We start from the raw sequence: 21,378 nt of genomic DNA, 5'->3' as shown, positions 1-21,378 counted from the left end.
GCCTGGAAACATCTAGGTAGCAAATAAATGAATATGTGGATTTCACAGAATGGAATCTTTGTGGCTAAAAGCCACTTTTCAGAGCAAATGTGATTGAGTCTCTATTTAGCCGTTTGGCCAGAGATGCAGAATCACTAGATTTTTGTGCCTTAGGTGAGCCAGGTTGCTGTTTACAAAATAGCCCCTTTGGCTCATTTTTCTTTTAATTTGTTGTTGAAATATTAATATAATAAATATACTGAAAAGTGTGTGTGGCTCTGATAAATTATTGTGGTTATTTTACTTTTGCTGCTATTTGAAAAATCTATTGAATAAATATACTGCTCTTATTTATATACAGCTCATTGAATTTTCAAAAACCTCAGCAGACCACACCAGTCAAGAAACAGATTACCAACACCTTTTTGTACCCGTCGGTAGTCATTATCCACCTACCCAAGGATCACATCTATTCTGACTTTTTATGGCTAAGATTAGTTCAGCCTGTTTTTATGTTTTATATAAATAATACAGTGTTTCCATGTCTTGTGTCTGGCTTCTCGCATTAAACCTGAAAGTTGTGAAATTCCTCCACACTGTTGCATATTAACAGTGGGTTATTCATTCTTTTTACAGTATAGTATTCTGTTGTGGTCCTCTGGCTCTTTTTACTATGGCATTGTAAGTATTTTTCCAGTGATACATATCTTAGTGTATTCAGGGTATGTTCGCGGTTTATCTTTGTGTTGGTTTTTGTTTTTTAATCTCTGTTTTTATTTTTTAAATATTTATTTATTTGGCTGTTCTGGGTTTCAGTTGTGGCTTGCAGGATCTTAGATCTTCATTGTGGCATGTGGGATCTAGTTCCCTGACCCAGGATTGAACCTAGGCCCCCTGCATTTTGAGCACGGAGTCTTAGCCACTGGACCAACAGGAAAGTCCCTATCTCTGTGTTCTTAAATGAACCTAAAGATAAAGGGTAGGGATTAGAATGGTAAGATATTCAGGTATATTAAAATCAAAGCAGAATGAGCTAGAATCAGTCAACCTGAAAGAATTTTAAGTTCTAGACAGAGGCCATACCCTTTGTCTTTACATATTTTGATTTGAAGTTTTGTTTTAAAAACCAATATATTGACCAGATTGTGAATAGGCACATCAGATCACACTTGACACTGAAAATGTGATTTCTGTCTAACGCTATCACACTTACAGTCTTGAAATAAAACGTGATTTCTCCAAGCTTGGGTGTTCCAGTGTGTTGATTTTAATGCACATATTGTAAGAATCTGTGCTTTGCAGTGTAAATGAGTAATGAAGCTCTAGGGCCTAGTCCCTCTAGAACCTTCATTTTAGTAAAAAAGGGAGGCATATACTCAAATTTCACCTTAATATGAGAGAACTTTTAACCATTACCCAGAAAAGGAGCTTCTTGTTGTTGTTGTTGTTGTCCTTTTCTTTCTGTCTTTCTCTCAGGAGTTAGGACTCTGGATACTTTTTAGATCATCTGGATCCCTGAAGTAGAATAAGGGGATGTTTTAGGACCTCAAGTAGAGCAGATCTGGAGTGGAACTGGATCTTCCTTGAAACTGAGAAGAACCTGTAAATTTGATTTTAGCAGGCTGCTGCCAGTGAATATGAGTACATTTGATTGCTTTCTAACTATAAAAAGGTTACTGAGTACTTGCTGGACTGTTTCTTGCACACTCCACTAGATCTGTTGATTGAAGCATTCGGGACATGAATCTTGGCTAAGAGTACAATGCAGCTCTTCAAGGATAAAGACTGGATCTGAGAACGCCATCTGGTGGCTCTCTCTGGATCCTAGTTTAATGAAAGAGAGATTCTCTAAATGCCAGTTCATCAGCCATTATAATAACCCAAGGAGGGGAAAACATGTCGAGAATATGTTCTGCCAGGAGCCCATTTAGTAGTATAAGTGGGAACAATAGAAGTTACTATACTGGATTTTAAGGTATTTCTAGTCAAGATTCCATTTTTAGAGAGATACCAATTACTGAAATTCCACCTCCCAGCCTTTAAATGGCAAGATCTTTATTAGAAATGTAGTACTTAGAGAGTTTGACTATTTGCTCTTGACATGCACATTTTATCCTAATTGAATTAGTTATTAAATTTCATAATAGATCTCATAGTGGTACTCTGTATACATCGCTTGAGACTTAAAAGAATAGCATTGCATCCTATTTTTACCAGTCTAGATCAAATTCATGAGAATTCACATCACAAATTTAATGCTTCAGCCAAGAATAGTACATTTCTTTCCACAAGTAACTTGGCAAGTTCCGAAAAGATCCCTCCGTGACTATGTTCAATTAATTTTGGAGCTACCTAGGGAATTGGAAATTAAAGTAAGTGTGAATGGAGGCCATGTGGACCTCATTTTTGTCTTATAAGTGCTCATGATACCTACCACCTCATAGGAATTTTAAGAACTATAATTTTTATAAAGCATTTCAAGTTCCAGAGGGAAAGCTCTAAGATAAAATTTAACTAGTTTGTTCTATACTGTCCTGTTTATCCAGGTTATGGTCAAACATACTTGACTAATCATTATGAATGTGTTTGTTTGGACTCTGTTTTTTAAGTTTACCTTAAAGCAATGTTAGTAATAATTATGAAGCTCTAAAATTCACATATTTTGCTTTTTCTTAGAAATGTTTTTCATTCCTTTTTAGGTAACAAATATACTCTAGAGACTAGACCGAACCAAGAAGGCATTGATGTAAGACAAGAGCTCCTGAAATTCCATTCTACTTATTATTCATCGAACTTAATGGCTATTTGTGTTTTAGGTCGAGGTAAGAAATCTTAAAATTTTTTCATAGAATTGGATTATCTGATTTTCCATTTTGACTTTTTCAAAGTATTGGGAGAAAGATATAAGATGTTTCCTATTATCTGTTTAGAGGCTTTGCAGATGACCTTCTTGGAGAAAATGTGGAGGGGAATTTGTTTTTAACTCACTATGTTCTAAAAAGAAGCTTGTTCAGTTGCTCAGTTGTGTCTGACTCTTTGCGACCCCATGGATTGCAGCATGCCAGGCTTCCCTGTCCTTCATCTCCCGGAGCTTGCTCAAACTCAGTCCATTGGGTCGGTGATGCCATCCAACCATCTCATCCTCTGCCATCCCCATCTTCTCCTGCCTTCAATCTTTCCCAGCAACAGGGTCTTTTCTAATGAATTGGCTCTTCTCATCAGGTGGTCAGAGTATTGGAGCTTCAGCTTAGGAGATTTTAAATGGAGACCTGAGGAAAATACAGATTAATATCAGTCGTTGGAAGTTGAAGCTTCCCTGGTGACTCAGATGGTGAAGCGCCTGCCTGCAATGCAGGAGTCCCAGGTTTGATCCCTGGGTTGGGAAGATCCCCTGGAGAAGGAAATGGCAACCCACTACAGTACTCTTGCCTGGAAAATCCCATGGACAGAGGAGCCTGGTAGGCTACAGTCCATGGGGTTGCAAAGAGTCAGACGCGACTGAGCGACTTCACTTTCACTTTTTTTGGTGCTCTACACATATAAAGGCAAGAAAAGGAAGTATAAAGGACAAGATTGAGAGATTTGACCTTATAAAATTCAGAAAACTAAAAAATCAAAAGGCAGATGATTATAAACTAGGAAAACTATGAGAAAGCAACAAATATTTGATTCTAAAAGTGCAAATTAATGATAATATGTTGTTTCCTCTATTAAATTACCATAATCTTGGTTTGGATTTTGTTTTAACTAATACCTATTATGAAGAGAGGTATTCTTTTGTGTTTGTTGTGTATACAATTTATGCAATTCCTCCACACTTTACAGAGGAGAATTTAAGATGCATCACCCTTAAAAAATACATTTTTACGTCTAGAAGTGCAGTCTAAGGAAATCATCAGAGTTGTTCAAACAGGTGATGTACAAGGATGTTTCAGTATAGTATGTACTAGTAAAAAGTTAGATGCAAGCTAAATGTTCATTAATAGGAGATTAATAGTGATCTTATAGCTATATCATAGAACATCTTACAGAAAATAGCATCCCTTCTCTCACTTTCTCACCTCCCAGCTGCTTTATTGTTCTTTAAAACATTTATCAAACATTTATCTTTAAAAATTGTCACACATTTAATATTTAAAGAAATATTAAATATTCTTTATTGTCTGCTGCACCAAGAATATAAGAATATAAGTCACTTGAGAAGAGAAACTGTTTTGTTCACTGATTTGTCTGGGTTAGTGCTTGGTACATCATAGGTACTCAGTAAATAAATATTGAATGAATAAATAGTTTTATGACAGTGTATTAATAGCATGGGAAATATTCTTAATGTATTAAATAGAAAACAAAAGCACTCTATAAAAATGCTATGTGCTATATGATCCCATTTGGGGATTTCTTAAAAACTCTAATAGACATAAATGGGAGACATAAGACAATGTAGAAGAACATACCAGAAATGTAATAATGTGCTATAGTAGTTAAGAGTTCATGCTCTAGAGTCTGAGAGCTTGGGTTTGAATTCCTAACACACCACCTACCCAAGGTGTGGCTGTCAGCTAACAAAATTACTTCTGTTCCCTGCTCTTCAGTTTTTGCATTGTTAAGATGGAAGTGGTACCTCATATCTGTTGTGAGGTTTAATTGAGATAATGCAGAAAAAGTGCATAGTACCTGGTGACACCCCAAATACTCCATATATGGTAGCTGTTTGTAGCATTCCATAATCATGAGATTGTAGGAGACTTTTGTTTTCTTTTTTTTTTCTTCTTTTGTTTTTCTAAGTTTTCTAAATTGGCAACTGTTACTTTTGTAGGTAGAAAATAAGCGCCTATGTTTATTTTAACTTGATAATAGAATGAGGATATAAAATGGGTCCAAGGAAAAGGCTAAAAAAAAAAAGTGTGTGTTCTGTGTTCTTTCTAAAGATAGGTAAGTCTGTGGAGTTTAAAAACAAAAAAATAACTTGGTATTTAGAGCCTAGTCCTGGGAATAGGTTTCTAAGCGTATTTTTGTTCATGTCCTCCTGAGATAAAACATGATTTCAGTAAGCACTTACTGGGCAAGTGATAATGACAACAGATGACTCAGACATGAACCCTGCCCTCAGTGTTCTTGGTTTAGTGGAAGTGACAGAGCGAGCATCTGAAAGAAACAAAGAGTTTCTTTGTTCCAGTTTGGTCTCCCTGTGTGACCTGAGTTCTGTGCTCAGCTGAGTGGATTTGATGACAGGTCTGGGAGAGGTGTCCTTACAGTACAGGGGTGTGTGGAAGAAACAGGATCTCTTAGAGGATTAAGAGATAGTCTGCTCCTTCTTCTAGGAGGAGGGAAGAGGAAGAGTAACCAGGTGGCAGAATCTCTGTCACAAAGGGACAAAAAAGTTTTTCTCTGTTTTCCCATGAGGCCCTCTCTCTAGTTGCTGCTGCTGCTGCTAAGTCGCTTCAGTCGTGTCCGACTCTGTGCGACCCCATGGACTGCAGCCTACCAGGCTTCTCCGTCCATGGGATTCTCCAGGCAAGAACACTGGAGTGGGTTGCCATTTCCTTCTCCATCTCTCTAGTTGTGGCAGCACCAATTACCTGGACACTTGACAAATAGGTAGCTGTCAAGTGGAGACCCTAGGATGGCCAAGTCCTGGTAGTATAAAGATGAATGGGACTCAGTTCCCTGATTTCTGGTAGCTCACAGTCTAATGGTGAAGACAGACGTTGCTTTATGGTACAATTGCCTTACCTTTAAAAAGCTACACGGTGAATTTGTGCTTTGAAAAGGAAAGGCATTCCCTAGTAGAATCTTGTGTCAAGGGCCCCACTGTCATCAGCATTTCAGGTTGACAAATCATTGTTGGCCACCCTGCTTGTTTCCAGTTACATGTCCCATCTGTCTGTCTCTTTATGTCAGATGTCTCTGACATCTTTCACTCAAGATACACCCACTTCACTCCTGAGTTCACTTGTCATGTAACAGGCAGCCACAGGCTGGGCCTTTTATTTGGCTCTGGACATGTTAAAGTTCTTCATACAAGTCCAAAAAATTGAAGTAAAAATGCATATGTTTTATAAATAAAGTGCACATACCCACATTCATAGACCTAAAAGAGAACTTCACACTATATATATATATATATATATATATATACACACACACACACACACATACAATTGTCAAATAGTGATTAAGTGTTTTTTACAGAGTTCATGGAGAAGTTCAAAATGGGTCATAGAATATCAAGGGAAATTTCTTATTTGATTCAAATGCTTTCTGACAGTAATAAGTGATGAATGTTTATACCATTTATAAATAACCTATTTTTGAGGAGACAGAATCAAGGTGAGTGGTTATCTTGTTTATAAAAAGATAACCTTTTCCACTTTTTTTCTTTTTAGAATAATAATAACACGTATGCATAGAAGAAAATTTGTCCCATACAGAAATACATAAAAATGGAAATCAATTCTTCCTCCTCATCTCACTTTATGAGCACTGTGCCCTCTTCAAAGATAGTCAATTAAATCATTTTTTGTTATACTTCCAAAAGTAGAATTTCATTAATAGATTTAGATTGATGTATATCTGTTAAAAATTAAATGAGATTATACTACATGACATTGAAATTTGTAGTTTTCACTTAACAGAAATTTGAGATATTTTCATGTCAGCCCATACACATCTCCCTGTCATTGATGACTACCTAAAATTCCAATGTAGAGATGTCTTATAGCATGTACACATTGATAGATGACTGAAAGTCACTTGCAGTTTTTATTGTTTTTATAAAAACGATACTGCAGTGAACATCTCATCTATATAACTTTATAAACTTTGCAAATACAATTCTCTATAAAAAATATAGATAGATGATAACATAGAAGAATTTCATACACATGGCTGTATAATCTTACCAACAATTACAAATCTTTGCTTGAGTTTGACAGAGTGTGATATAGAATCATATAATGTTAGACCTTGGAAGAGACTTGTGATCACCCTCTCCAGCTTTCATGTTTCATAGAACCTGGAGTGCTTAACCAGTTTGTCTAAATGCTCTTTTGACATAATTTGTTGGTATTAGAGTTGGGTTAGAATCAAAGTCCTCTGATCCCCTGACCCAGGATTCTTCTCACCATTTTATACTATTTTCCCACAAAATCAGTTACTTAAAGATGCTAACATTTGACTTTTAATAATAGGTTTAGACTGTTAAAAAGTTAATGTTATTGTCTATCAGCCAGTGGTTTAGTATGTTTCTGTTGGAAATTGTAGATAAAATAGTCAGTTTCCAAATGCCACTAATTATTCTATTATTGTTTCTAATGTTTATTTTTAAATTATTTCAAGATAATATTTGTAAAATAGTTTTTTAAACTATAAAGAGGCAGACATTTCTGAGGTATAATCGTTATGAATATTTCATAGCTACAGAAGTTATACAGGTTCTGGTAGGGTTTAACTGAATGCTTCAACTTATCAGATGGAGTTTTTAAAGAATTCCTAGGCTTTCCTTTTAGTAATCCTGAAATTTTTCAGGAAATCCTAAGGTCCTCCCCACCGGTGTTACTGAGATATAATTAAAATATAACATTGTATAAATTTAAGGTATACAACATAATGATTTTATATAGGTACATATATAATCCTAAGGTTTTAAATACTACCCACTAGGTGTTATGATTAGTTTAAGTTCTGTTTCTGTTGTCTGTTTTCTTGTAGAATCTTTAGATGACTTGACTAATCTGGTGGTAAAGTTATTTTCTGAAGTAGAGAACAAAAATGTCCCGTTGCCAGAATTTCCTGAACATCCTTTCCAAGAAGAACATCTTAAAGTAAGTGCATGTATTGCTAGTATTTTTTATTTCTGTTTTAAATTTATGGATATAATATATGCTAGTTTGCCAAAGAGTACATAGAACATTTTAGAGGTTTCATTATTTATATGGTTTTTTATATTTGTCTGGGTAGTCATATGAAATCAGTTTCACATATACTAGAGACATGTATCACCAAAAAGGTAACAATACGTTCTGATCTTTTCATGCTAAAAGTAGTTTTGGGAGCTATAACCTTGGCAGACTGTAGAAGCTGTTAAGCAGTGCCAGAAGGCAAGCATCCAAAAGCACTGAGCCACATGGTCCAGGGGACCAAACATGGACCGCATACCTGTAATGAAATCGCACTAAGAAAGAGCCCGGGTCATTTATTTCTGTTTGGTCAGTGTGATTTTCTCTGGCAATTGATTCTCTCCTCAATTTGGGATTCCTCTGAAAATCAGGGTGGTTGTTGTTTATTTTAAATCAGTATTCTAAATAGTTTGTAAATTTTTTTTTTTTCAGTAGGATTTATACATAGCTAATCTTTTGTGGTTTGTTTTTTTCCCCCCAGCAACTTTACAAAATAGTACCCATTAAGGATATTAGGAATCTTTATGTGACATTTCCCATACCTGACCTTCAGAAATACTACAAATCAAATCCTGGTCATTATCTCGGTCATCTCATTGGGCATGAAGGTCCTGGAAGTCTGTTATCAGAACTTAAATCAAAGGGTGAGTCTCTTGGGTCCCAGCTTATGAGGGTAGTACCGCATCTCCATCATTTTTTTTTTTTTTAACTCTGGCTCTCATTTCTCCTAAATATTTCCCTGTGAAGGGATATTTTCAGATGAGACTATTTAGAGTTTATGGGAGAGTGAGGTGATGGTTGTTAATATGCTTTTGTTTTTTCTTTGGGGTTTTTGTTTTTGTCTTTTTTCATAATTTGTTTTACCTTTTTGGTATTGAGCAGTGAAGTTTAAATATTTCAAAAAATATTCTGGCCCATGTTTTAAATAAGATAGAGGTTAAAAAAAGTAAATCTCATATTGTATATTATTTACCATCTCTATGAAATGAGCTGAAACATTTATCTACTCTTATCCATCAAATCCATCAAAGGGTGTATTAATACTAGGATCAGTCAGTAGATTTCCAAGGTTCCTCTCTACTTAGACTCTGTATATAGCACTTAAGCACAGTAGTCTACTCTTGATTTGGGAAATGATTTGAGGAGTCCCAAGAAAAACTCCAAACCCCAAAAATTCCTTGAATCTTTTGCAGTGCCTGAAACTGCTTTTCTGAACTGATTTTTGCCCAGTCTTTTCTGCAGAATGCCCTTCTAGTCTCTTGGGAATGTATAGAATTAATTTTTAGAAAAAAATTCCTTGTCTTAAAAGAAGACACAAGCAATCACGTTGATTTCCTTTGAATGTTACAGGCTGGGTAAATACTCTTGTTGGTGGGCAAAAGGAAGGAGCCCGAGGTTTTATGTTTTTTATCATTAATGTGGACTTGACTGAGGAAGGATTATGTAAGTATTGGCCATTTTTGAATGAAAATTGATTTTTTATGATTAACTTTTATTAACTTATTTATGCTCTGGATCTGTTTTTTTGTTGTAAAGCTATAAAGACTTTAATTCATACCGTTTTATCTGTTGTAACTTGGCCTCCATTTCATGGGTGATTTTCCTTCCTTAACAACTAATCATTATGTTGCACTTATAAAATGTGTACTTGACTTTTTAGTTACTCATTTATTACCCCAAAGTCCCTTCTGTCACAGATCCCAGATCTTGGAAGGCAATGTATGTGGGACCCTAAACCTAGTCACAGGGAGGTGAGAAGTCCATTTCTAAGGGGGACCATTTCTCCTTACCTGACTTACCTTAGGAATAAGCTCCTTGCTTTGAAGGATTTGAAGACTGAATGTTTTTTAAGTGTGCACTTTTTTTCCAGTACATGTTGAGGATATAATTTTGCACATGTTTCAATACATTCAGAAGTTACGAGCAGAAGGACCTCAAGAATGGGTTTTCCAAGAGTGCAAGGTACTTTCTTTCACCAAAATTTTTCTTATGGAAAGTTTTCAAGAAACAAGTATATGTGAGTTTAAGGCCCAGTGAAATTTTTTGTTTTTATTGTTCCTAATTTAAACTCTAAAATTTTGAAATGCATAGTAGCTTTAGTTAAGGCCTAGTCTTAACTAGTCTGATTGGTTACCTGATGCACAATTAAGGGTTAAGGCATCAAGTAGCCTCTTTTTAGGAGGAAAAGGAAAGAAACAAATAGATTGATTTTTTGTTCCTGAGAAGAAAGCCAGGAGTTTCTTGAGCTTTTATGTATCAGTGTTTACTCCAGTTCTCTGTCTGAAGCTGTATCTAAAATTTGTATTGAACTCTTAAAGAAACAGTGAATTGTTATATATATTATTGTGTTCTTAAAAGTGATTTTATTGTTGTATGTAGGGAAAAGCCTGTCCTTTTCTTTCTTTCTTTCTTTCTTTGCATAAAACAAAAGGTATTTGTCTTTTAAATTTTTAAAGGCTTCTTTTAAGAGTTTTTTTTTTTTAACATCTGCTTTAAGATCTATTCAAGACTGAAATGTATTTTGTTTAAAGGTATAATCTCTGTGAAACTTAGGACAGTAACTTCTAATCAGGCTACAGTTCTCTGAAAGGGTCAGTAAAATCATCATCTATGCAACTGATGAATCTCACAGGGTTCCTTCACAGTTTTCCTGATTCTTTGACTAATAGTTTCAACAGTTTAGCCTATAGAATCATGTTCTATATTTGTTATTTTCATTCGTGTTCTGTACATTTCTAAATCAAGCATAGCCATTTTTTCAGAAAGTGATAGTTATATATGGACGAAAATAGGAGGCAAGCCAATCCCCACCGCCAAGGAAAAAAGTATTTCTAAATAACAGGTAACTTATGTCTAATTGGATTAATTTTTCATTTTAGGACTTGAATGCTGTTGCTTTTAGGTTTAAAGATAAAGAGAGACCACGGGGTTATACCTCTAAGATTGCAGGAATATTACATGTAAGTTTATTGTTATTTTACTCTATACTTTGGCACATAGAGTGTTTCAGTGATCCTGTATATGTTACTTTCAGTACTATACAAATCATAAAAATTGAAGCTACAGTGTAAAACTTTAGACTTTGTAGCAACTAGTAAACTCTGATGTGAAGACATATTTAAAATCTTAATTTTCATCATCCTGAAAATCATCATCTGTAATATTTTCATTACATAGACATCATGCTTACTGGTTTTAAATATTTTTCAGTTCTACTATGTGTCATGTGCTACTTATGTGAAAGCTATAAATCACCCACTTTTCCCTGTTTCCATTGCTGTCACCCTAATATGAGCTACCTTCATGTCTTACCTGGATTACCATCATAGACTCTTAGCTGAGTTCGTGTTTGCCGTCTCCCTAGCTTTAGTGTTTTTTCCCTGCCTCAATGATCTTTTGAAAACCCGAATCAGATTATTTCACTCCTCTGTGTCAAGACTTTCAGTGGTTTCCCGTCAGAGTTGAAATAGATCTAAATTTTTACCTGACCCATAATGACATCTGACTCCAGCCTCTCTCTGACAGAATTCCATATCACTCCCCCTCCCACCTCTCTCATTCCCATTCCACTCCAGCTATCCTGGCTCTTTGTCTAATCTTTAAGCATTTAGTTTTTTCTTCCCTCTCAGGGCCCTGTCATTTGATGTTTTTTTCTGCCTGGAACACTTACAGTCTTTGCATAGCTAGGTTCTTCTCGTTTGGGTCTCCACTCAGATGTCTCTGCTTTAGAGACACCTTCCCTGACCTCTCAATCATGACCTTGCCCCTTTTAAATTTTCTTTATAGCATCTTATCAGTATAATGACAGTATTTGTTTGTTTATTGTCCACCTCCCTCCCAGTTAGAGGACTTCCCTGGTAGCTCAGACAGTAAAGCGTCTGCCTACAATGCGGGAAACCTGGGTTCAATCCCTGGGTTGGGAAGATCTCCTGGAGAAGGAAATGGCAACCCGCTCCAGTATTCTTGCCTGGAAAATCCCATAGACAGAGGAGCCTGGTAGGCTGCAGTCCATGGGGTTGCAAAGAGTCGGACAAGACTGAGCGACATCACTTTCCTCCCAGTTAGAACATGAGCTCTTTATAGAACAGGGACATCATCTGTCTTACCTACCATTGTTCCCACAGCAGCACCTAGAACAGTGCCTGGCACAGAGTAGGGTGTTCATTACATACTTGTTGAACGAATGAATCAGTCTGTCTCAGTAAGTTCCCCTTACGAAAAAGCTTCTTCCACATTATTTTTCTTTAGTAACTAAAAATATAAGCCATTTTTCCTCCATAACAACTTTGTAAATGCTTGTCTGATTTCATTCATAGAAGTTAAAGAAAAAATTCTATTAAAATATATATACTTTATATTAAGAATCCTATAGATGCCAGCATTTAATCACCAAATTTCTTTTAATCAACACTCAATTTTTAGCTAGAGGTATTACTTGTTCCCTGAAAAAATGTACTTTTGTTCTCTGTAATGTAAATTATTTGGGGATTAACTGTAAAATTATCCCACAATATGAAATTGCTTAAAGTGTGGTAAGAAAAAGAAAAGATTCAGAAATCTTTACAATGAAATAAAATTTAATTGGAGGGAAGAGTGGGGTGTAAAATAGAGGATTTTATGTGTTAAAGATCTGTTTGCTTTAATAAGTTAAACTGTATCGTAGCCTTACACATTTTACTTTTGTATTTATTTTCCTTTTAAAAAGTATTATCCCCTAGAAGAAGTGCTCACAGCTGAATATTTACTGGAAGAATTTAGACCAGATTTAATAGAGATGGTTCTCGATAAACTCAGACCAGAAAATGTCCGGTGAGTCACTACAGATTTTACTGTTACATACTAGATTTTCAGTGATAGTTGGAATCTGAAAATTTGAAATTGTGAATAAAATGCTTTTAAACTTTTTATCAAGCATGATTACAAAAGTAGAGAGAATCAGTATAATGAACCAATACCAAACTTCAGCAATCAGTACATGGCTAGCCTTTTTGATCTTTACCCACACTTCTTCACTCACCCTTCCTCCAGTCTTGATTATTTTAAGTCAGTATCTTGAAAACATGAAGATATTTAAAAAAAAAAAAAAAAAATCATAATTTCATTATGAATAAGATATAATAATAGATTGTCTTAATCTGGCTTCATCCTAACTCTAACTCCCAAAGGGTCAGCTCATTTATCTTGTTTTATAAGCAAGTGAAGACACCCTCTGTTTTTTTAAGTGAAAGTAAGGATTACAGTCTCAATGCCCCTGACTGGCCAGTGGTTAATCAGGAAACCAAAAATTGGAGGAGCTGTTAGGCTAACAAATATTTCTATTAGAGGAGGATCAGCCCTAAAGAGCTTATGAGCTACCACACGATATTTCTGCCTTAAAATTGAATTTCATCTATATTTTCTAAAAGTCAAGAATAAAAGGTATACATTTGATTGGCACATATTTTGCATTTTTTATTTTTCTCCCCTTTGAGCACATATTTCTAGAATTCTGGGAACTTGGTGATTGAGTAAACATGTTTTTTGGACCAGTCATTTTATGAGTAAAATCAACAATCTGATAGAACTTTTTGAAAAAATCTAATGACAAAACCGTTCTATCAGTCATTTTCCTAGTTACCATTGTTTGAACTTTTTCAGACATATCCTAGCAACAAACAGTAGAGAGATTAAATTAAAAGAAATATTATTGGTGGTTATACAAAATCGGTACATGTGGTAAAATGACATAAAACTATACACACACATTGTACCAACAACAATTTCCTGGTTTTGATATTATAATAGGTAAAATGTAACCATTGAGGGAAACTGGGTAAAGAGGATACAGGACCTCCCTGTACTATTTTTGCAACTTCCTAACTATAGAAATATGAAACTATATCAAAATAAAACATTAAAAAAATTTTAAAGTATTTACAATAGCAACAAAAGCATAAAATATTGAGGAATTAATTTAATCAAAGATGAACAAGATCTCTACACAAAAAACTATAAAACAGTGCCAAGAGATATTTAAAGACCTTGTTCATAGATTAGGAGACTTGATTTTATTAAAATATCCATCCTCTCCAGTTTGATTCACAGATTCAATGTAATCACAATCAAAGTCTTAGTAGGCTTTTTTCCTTAAGTTATTGGTAAGCTGATTCCAGAATTCATATGGATCTACAAAGGACCTAGATTACTTGGAACACTTCTACACAGAAAAAGAACAGTTGGAGGACTAACACTGCCAGATCTGAAAGCTTACTCTAATGCCATAGTACTTAAGATGCTTATAGTACTGTCATAAAGACAGACACATAAATCATTGATTTTTGTGCCTAGATTTTTGTGCCTTTTTTCTTCCTTTGTTGTGTATCTTTAAAAAATATGATTTAATATCTTGATATTGTAGAATTCTACTAGTAAGAGGATAGAATTTATCTAGTTGAATCCCTTTTAAAAAGTGATGAAACTGAATCCTGGAGACTTGCCTAATTTAGATCTTAACTGTGATTTTGGCAAGATCTCAAAGAGACTTGTCATGGTATCAACCAGAATTTGTTTCTGATGGCCAGGTCTGTGCAGTTCCTACTAATTCTTTTTTAAATTTGTCACAGTTACCTGTGAAGCCTCTTGTCATTATCGGCTATCTTCCCTCTTTTCTGTCTCAGGGATTATTTGCAAAGGTGTCATGAGAATTCGTCCCTTGGGAATGATATTGCCTTTTAATGTCTATAGATTAATAATGTCAAGATTATTTCTGAATGGGTCCCATCAGCAGTGGCAGCTATTCTTTCCTCTGAACACTTCTAAGTGGCTGACTTGAACTCATCAGTCAGCATTCATTCTAGCCCACTGTTTCTTTTTCTTAGTATTGTAAGTTTCAGTATGAAACTAAAGGATCATTTTCTCTCATATTTCCAAGGATCCTATTAGTACCATGTGCTGTGCTGTGCTGAGTTGCTAAGTTGTGTCCGACTCTTTGGGACTCCATGGTCTGTAGCCCGCCAGGTTCCTCTGTCCATGGGGATTCTCCAGGCAAGAATACTGGATGGATTGCCATGCCCTCCTCTGTTAGTACTGTAGCAGTAGCCAATGCTTTGTAGATGAAATTAAAGAATAGCATTGCCCTCCTCCCCCACTAGGAAAAAACTCATCGAGACTAGGTTTGTTTTTATTATTATTAGCATAATTAGGTTTCCAGCAGATAGTCTAAGGTGCTGCAGTGTCCATGCCGGTTTTTCTCAGTTGTCTGCAGTTAAACATACTGTAGCTCTCTGTGGGGTACCTCAGTTACTGTGCCTTTTTTCTCCTAATTGAGGTCCTCTTGTGCTTCCACACTCTGATTTGTAGATTTCTGTATGTTTGACATGTGTCTAATCTGTCTCTTCTGTTATTTCCCCTTCATAATTTGTTTGAAAATATATACATACTCTATCATTTTATTTCAGTTTTTAATTCCTCGATGATACGCTAACTCTTGGTCTCTCTTTTTGTTAGGCCAATATTTGGTATTTACCTAGATTGAGGAGCCTCATGGTAACATTTCACCTGTTACCCATACACTTTACTTTGGTGTCTAACTATGCAAATTTCTCAGGATTGTACCTAGTGAATTGCCCTTCTCCCCCTTTTTTAACTTCCTTGTCAACCTACATTGTCTGCTTCTTTCTGTGTCATATAGTCATCCTCCAGAACATTTGGCAGCTTTCCCTGAGTTTTTTCACTTTCTCGCTCAGAACTGAGTTTAAAGTTTCCTTGTTCCAGAAGGCAAGTCCACTGCTGAATGAATGCTCCAGTCTTCATAAGTTGTAATCAATGCCTTGTTCATTATTCTGATGCATGGGGCTGTCATTCAGGGAAATCACAGCCATGTGTGTAATAAACTTTTCAAAATCAAGCATCTCATGGAAGAGAAGATGGGAATACCACCTCTCTACCATCCAATTCTACTTCCTAACACATATTTTTAGGTGTCTTCCTAAGAATTAATCCATTCATTCTTTGAGAAATCAGCAGGAGTGGAAGCAGTTTCTATGACTGAATCTTAGCTGGCTCTGTCATGTATTGAGTGAATGTCCTTAAGAAACATGACGTACTCTTCATGTGGCCATGTGAGCTCTATATACATCACACGTACCCCTCATAAGGGATTCTCAAATTGCCAGCATGAATACAGTATCCGAACTCTTTCATCTGTCAGACCCTTGGAGTCTTCTGTGTATTTCTGTGGAACATATTCTTATTTAGCATGTTTTCTAGAACAGATAGTGGTCAGTGGCAGCTAGACCAGATCAGGAATACTGTAAACTAGAAGATTAAGTCAGTCATTCTCACAGACAGGTGAGTCAGATTGCTTGTAATATTTACCCTGAAGCAAGTGAGAAGGCCAAGTCCAACTAGGCAGGTAGACTATTTTATCTAGAATGAATAAGAAGTAGACGGTGGTTCTGACGGTCAGGCACTGGAGTTGAGGCAATCCAGTGATGGGCAGGTGTTTAGAGCACAGAGACTAGGATTCTGAAAATGAATGGGTATTCAGTAGAGGGGAGTTTTGATTGAAAGGAGTGGACTTTGAGCTGTGAGACTGACATTCAGAGACTGGAACCTAACCTCTGGGAGGATAAGTGAGAACAAGCAAGAATAGACATGAACCTAGTTGTCTGAACTGGGACATAAAGAAGCAAAACCAATAACAGGACTGACTACATAGCAAGCCTTCCGAGCTGTTGGCCTAGCACTCTACTGACACAATTCAAAAGCACTGCTCCCAGTCTGGCGTTGAGCCAGCTAGTCAGAGTGAAGTGATTCTAACTTTGATAATTAAAAGGCAGCAGCCTTCCCTAGGACAGGAGCTCCACTGGTACAGAGCTTCTTCTGCTTCTTTGCTTATAATCTTCTGACATTTTACCTCTGCCTTCCCTCCCTAAACTGTTTTTCCCCCTTCTCATTTCTCTTCTGTGAAGTTCCTACTAGCCCATCAGAGAAAGAAATGTTTTTCTTGGTCCTATCCCCATCTACCCTGGCAGCAGGAAGGCCAGTGTAAATATAATACATACAGTTAATTGATGGTAGTGTCTGGCAGAAAAAAAAACAAAAGAGTACAAATTAGCAAGTTACAATGAAAGAATGTTTTTAGTTTTTTTGGTTTTCTGAATGAGCCAACAAGTTTTCTTAGCCATTTTTGTAACCTTGGGCCTGAGCTGTTCCTAGGAAGGAGTATTTTGTTGTGCTTTTTCAAAGACTATTTTTCAACTGACCTTTGTTCCTTTTTTTTTTCCCTAGCTACTCTTCTTTTAAGATTCTAGTCAATAGCATTCATAATAAGAATCTTTTTTGCAAGCAGTTTTTCACACCCAAAATGATGGGCTATAATCAAAGGGTAACAGAGACTGTGATCAGAGACTGCTGTACATACATAGCCATTTCACCTAAGCCTCATAGAACTTACTTGGTCTTAGAAGCCCAACACATTCTTGGACATTTATTCATATTTTCATGAGTCAGATTCTATAAATTTATATATACAACATGAATTTATAGATTTTTTTTTCCATCTATTTCTAGGGTTGCAATAGTTTCCAAATCTTTTGAAGGAAAAACTGATTGCACAGAAGAGTGGTACGGAACCCAGTACAAACAAGAAGCTATACCAGATGAAGTCATTAAGGTAGGGTTAGCCCATCTGTGAAGAAGCCTGATGTGTGAGGGACACGCAAGAACATGAGCTCCCTGGATCAACCAATTCCCTGCCCAGAGTGTGGAGAGTCGTGGCCCAGCACTGTCTGTACCCTCCCAAGAGGCGTAAACAGGAAGGTAGAGAGCTGGAGCATAGCATTTACATGAAGAAATGACACTAGAGCCATCTTCTCACATGTCTGTCAGACCAGCAGGGCTGTCAGACAGACTTCAGCCTCATGCAGTCAAAGATCATTGGAGTTCAAAGTCCACAGGGATGCACAGGCACCAAGACGGGCAGGAAGAGATGGAAACAGGGAACCTGAAAAACAGATGCGAGGGTTTCTGAGAGCTCATGACCTTGCTCTGAACACACATGGGAAGCAGTTTCTGGGATTCATACTGTCTTCACCTTAGGAGGGGCTATATTTTATGCCTCATATTGTATTATTGCTCTTTTTGTCAACATAGGATCGTCACAGTTTGTTTCAAAACAGGTATGTGTAGTAAATAGTATGTTGCTGGTGTTATACATCAGGAGTCAGGATTTTGTTTGTGAGTCTTACCTACTTGTCTAGTACTTTTTCTTTTTTGGTTTTCATTGGCTATGTAGCTTTGAGATTGTGTCCTTTCTTCATGGGAAGACATCAGAAAGCCTTGCTCTAACTAAATACTAGTTAAACTTTAACAATAGACATTTCTTAAAGGTAGCAGGGTAATGATGAAATAGAAAAAAGAATAAGAAAGAAAGTTGTTACTGATACTTCTCTGACATAGTCACAGTACAGGAGAAAATGAGTGAAAATGTGCATCTTACTAAGCTGTGAGGGTAGCTGATCTCCCAGGGGTTAGTGCTGGGTGTGAACTAACCCCAAAACAAGAGAAAACCCCTGTTCACCAAATTCTGACCATGACAAACCTACCCCAAATGGAAATTAAAACAAATTGATCTGGAAGCTCAGCGGTGAAATTACTTGCTGAGTGCTTACCATTCCCTATGATTCAGCCATTCTGGAGACTTAAGTTGCTACTAATAAATAATGTGGTCAACTTCCTCACCATCGCAGTGCCAAAAGATCCAGATGCAGGAACCAAAATAGAACTGCAAGAGCTGCACAGTTCTGCGACATCAACTGGAGACCAGATTACTGAGCCTAGAAGCACTGGCAGTTGGTTGCTTTTTTTTTTTTTTTTTTTCAATAATAAAAAGTCTCTACAAAAAAAAAAATAATAATAATAATAAAAAGTCTTACAAGTCAGAATTCATCAGTTGTGGCCTGATCAGTCTCACTTAGCTTTTGGAAGTAGCCCATGGAACAGACCCAGCCTGCAGGTTGGGACAATCCTATTCTACAGTTAAGCTGACTTAAATCTCAGCTTTGTCATTAACCCTAGGCTTGAAATACTGGTCCACTTGGAAATTCACATGGTCATCGGGGAGAGGAGTTGGCCAGGCTTCAGAAGTGAAGTAAAAGAAACGCTCTTTAACCCAGTTTTCAAGCCACACATGCAAGTAACTTAGTATAGCTGCAAGTTTAACTCTTAGACTAACCACCGGTTGTCTGGCAGTTGTGGAAGTATGTCTCTGTGCAGGTTATTCTCCAGTTCTCTAAAGAGCTAGAGCAGATGTGATCTTCATACGTTAGCCTCTGCGTTCCATAGTCTCAGATTGTTCCTTCATGTCGGCTGATCATTTTAGAGATGTATAAAGAAGAAAGATAGATAAGTGTAAAACCTTGATTAGTTCCAGAGATTCCAACTCAAGTTTCATGAAAAGTCATTGCTAGATTTTGGAAGTAGCCTCTATATAGGGTGGCAAAGAATGCTGACATTTATTCTCTTTATTGTTTGCCTGGATATTAAGCAAAGTGAGTGTTTTAAACCCTTAAATCAGATTCTAATGACTTTTGTTTGTGTATTTTTTCACTCTTCATCCAGAAATGGCAAAATGCTGATCTGAATGGGAAATTTAAACTTCCAACGAAGAATGAATTTATTCCTACAAATTTTGAAATTTTATCATTAGAAAAAGAAGCAACGCCATACCCTTCTCTTATTAAGGTAATATGTTAGAATCAGTGATATTAAAGTTAGGGGACAGACCTATTACTTGGAGGGGACTAGAGCAATGGTTTCTTGCATTTGGTACTATATTGATTTAGGGGGCTCCCACCCCAGAGATAACAGAAGAGTTGCTGAGATAATAACTAAAAAAAATATTAAAAGGCTAAAAATGTCAAAACAAACAAAACTGCTGTAGAGCATAGACTCTAGGGAATTGTTTGCTTTGCAGAAAATAAAGTAGTAAATCTGGACTATAATTCGTGTGTTAAAAGATATAACTCAATGTTGAAAGCCCTTTTTCCGTGTTCACTGAAGACCCAATAAGGAAGTAGACTTATGCTGCATCATGAAAGTTAAAGATAAGAAAGAATCTCTAAAGCCTGGAAGAGAGCATATCCAGGGGAAGCTGTTGGATTTCCTGCCCTTATAAACAATTCTTTCTCATTTTGAAAGAGTGGCTGTATGAAGTTGATGGAGTTTAAAGTCCGTGGAATGAATGATTGAGAAGGGGGTTTTCTTTCTCCAGATGTTCTTGTCATGTCATTATTTCACACCTTGGGTAGATTGTGTGGGAAAATGGATCAAATTATTACGGCACATCCTCTTTTCTAAACTTTAAAACTAACTCTTTATAAACTTACTTCCATAGACAAACATCTTTCTTTCCCTTCAAAAGACCTAACATTAAGTCGTTGAGACAAGAGTTAGTGTTTAGGACTATGAAATTTATCTCAAGTAACTAGATTATTAGTGAGATAGTCACTTTTCTTTTAAAAATTACATTTTTATGAGTTAAAGGTTGGGTTATTCAAAGAGAAAGCTTATTTACTTTTCCTAATTTTTTGTGTGTTTTAAATAGGCCATCTTAGCATAAAATAAGGAGAACACTAAACCATTTATGTCTCTTCTCAGAGTTTCAAGATAGTTTCAAGTGAACTCGAAGACTATATAATTTGGTATGAATGAGTGAGTGGAGAGTTGAGGGAGTGGCTTATTTATTCATCCTTGGCTGTATTAGTTATCCATTGCTGTATAACAAATTACTCTTAACATTCAGCAGCTTAAAACCACAAACATTTGTTTTTTCTCATGCAGCTTCCAAGGGACAGGAATCTGGAAGTAGCTCTGTTGGGTAGTTCTGGCTCAGGGTCTCCCACGAGAGAGATGGTTAAGCTGTTGGATGGAGCTTTGGTCGACTGAAGGCCCAACTAGGGCTGGAGAAGTCTCTTCCAAGTTCAGTTGTGTGGTTTGGGGAAGATCTTAGTTCTTCACTACATGGGCTTCTCCACAGAGTTGCTTGACACAGCAGCTGGCTTCCCCTAAAATGTGAGATCCAAGAGGGAAAATGAGTGATCAAGATGGAAGCCACAGTCTTTTATAATCTAATCCCAGAAGTATCATACCATCACATCTTCCGTATTCTGTTGGTCCGACAGAGACCAGCCCTGGTCTAGTGCAGGAGAGAGGACCACACAAGGGTGTGAATTCCTGCGGGCTGGGATCCATGTGGCCCACGCTGGAGGCTGGCTGCCTCATATCCGCCCCCCAGGGACTCCTGCATCTGCCTCCTAGTGTCGAGAAGGATAGGGGCAGGATAGTTGGTGTTGGTTTCTCCTGTCTGTCTCTTCCTCCACTGGGTCCCCATCTCTTTGACCCAGGGTGAGATAAGAGGGTAATTTCTCTCTGCTGCTAGAGTTACCAGTCATCTTCTCCAGCTTCCCATCCGATGTCTCTTGGAGAGTGCTTCAGAGCCACGGGACAGTAGCCTCTCCAG

At 36.7% G+C, this 21,378-nt stretch overlaps 1 protein-coding gene across 6 annotated transcripts in view; it reads left to right on the top strand.

Moving 5' to 3' along the window:
- The window catches only part of IDE (insulin degrading enzyme), a 95,673-nt gene that overhangs the window by 47,361 nt on the left and 26,934 nt on the right, over positions 1-21,378 (top strand). For all 6 annotated transcript variants that reach the window (XR_008707151.1, XM_055560571.1, XM_055560570.1 and 3 more), the window contains 9 exons: positions 2,679-2,801; positions 7,690-7,802; positions 8,359-8,521; positions 9,228-9,320; positions 9,748-9,839; positions 10,757-10,837; positions 12,583-12,686; positions 17,430-17,532; positions 19,479-19,601. Coding sequence is in view for 5 of the 6 variants with exons in the window: in XM_055560571.1 (XP_055416546.1) it covers positions 2,679-2,801; positions 7,690-7,802; positions 8,359-8,521; positions 9,228-9,320; positions 9,748-9,839; positions 10,757-10,837; positions 12,583-12,686; positions 17,430-17,532; positions 19,479-19,601 (995 nt within the window). In the remaining variant the exon portion in view is untranslated. The remainder of the gene's footprint in view (positions 1-2,678; positions 2,802-7,689; positions 7,803-8,358; positions 8,522-9,227; positions 9,321-9,747; positions 9,840-10,756; positions 10,838-12,582; positions 12,687-17,429; positions 17,533-19,478; positions 19,602-21,378) is intronic.

Source organism: Bubalus kerabau, chromosome 22, assembly GCF_029407905.1.
Source record: "Bubalus kerabau isolate K-KA32 ecotype Philippines breed swamp buffalo chromosome 22, PCC_UOA_SB_1v2, whole genome shotgun sequence".
NCBI classification, from domain to species: Eukaryota; Metazoa; Chordata; class Mammalia; order Artiodactyla; family Bovidae; genus Bubalus; species Bubalus kerabau.
The sequence above is the reverse complement of the archived record's forward strand: the minus strand, read 5'-3'. Positions and strand labels throughout refer to the sequence as shown.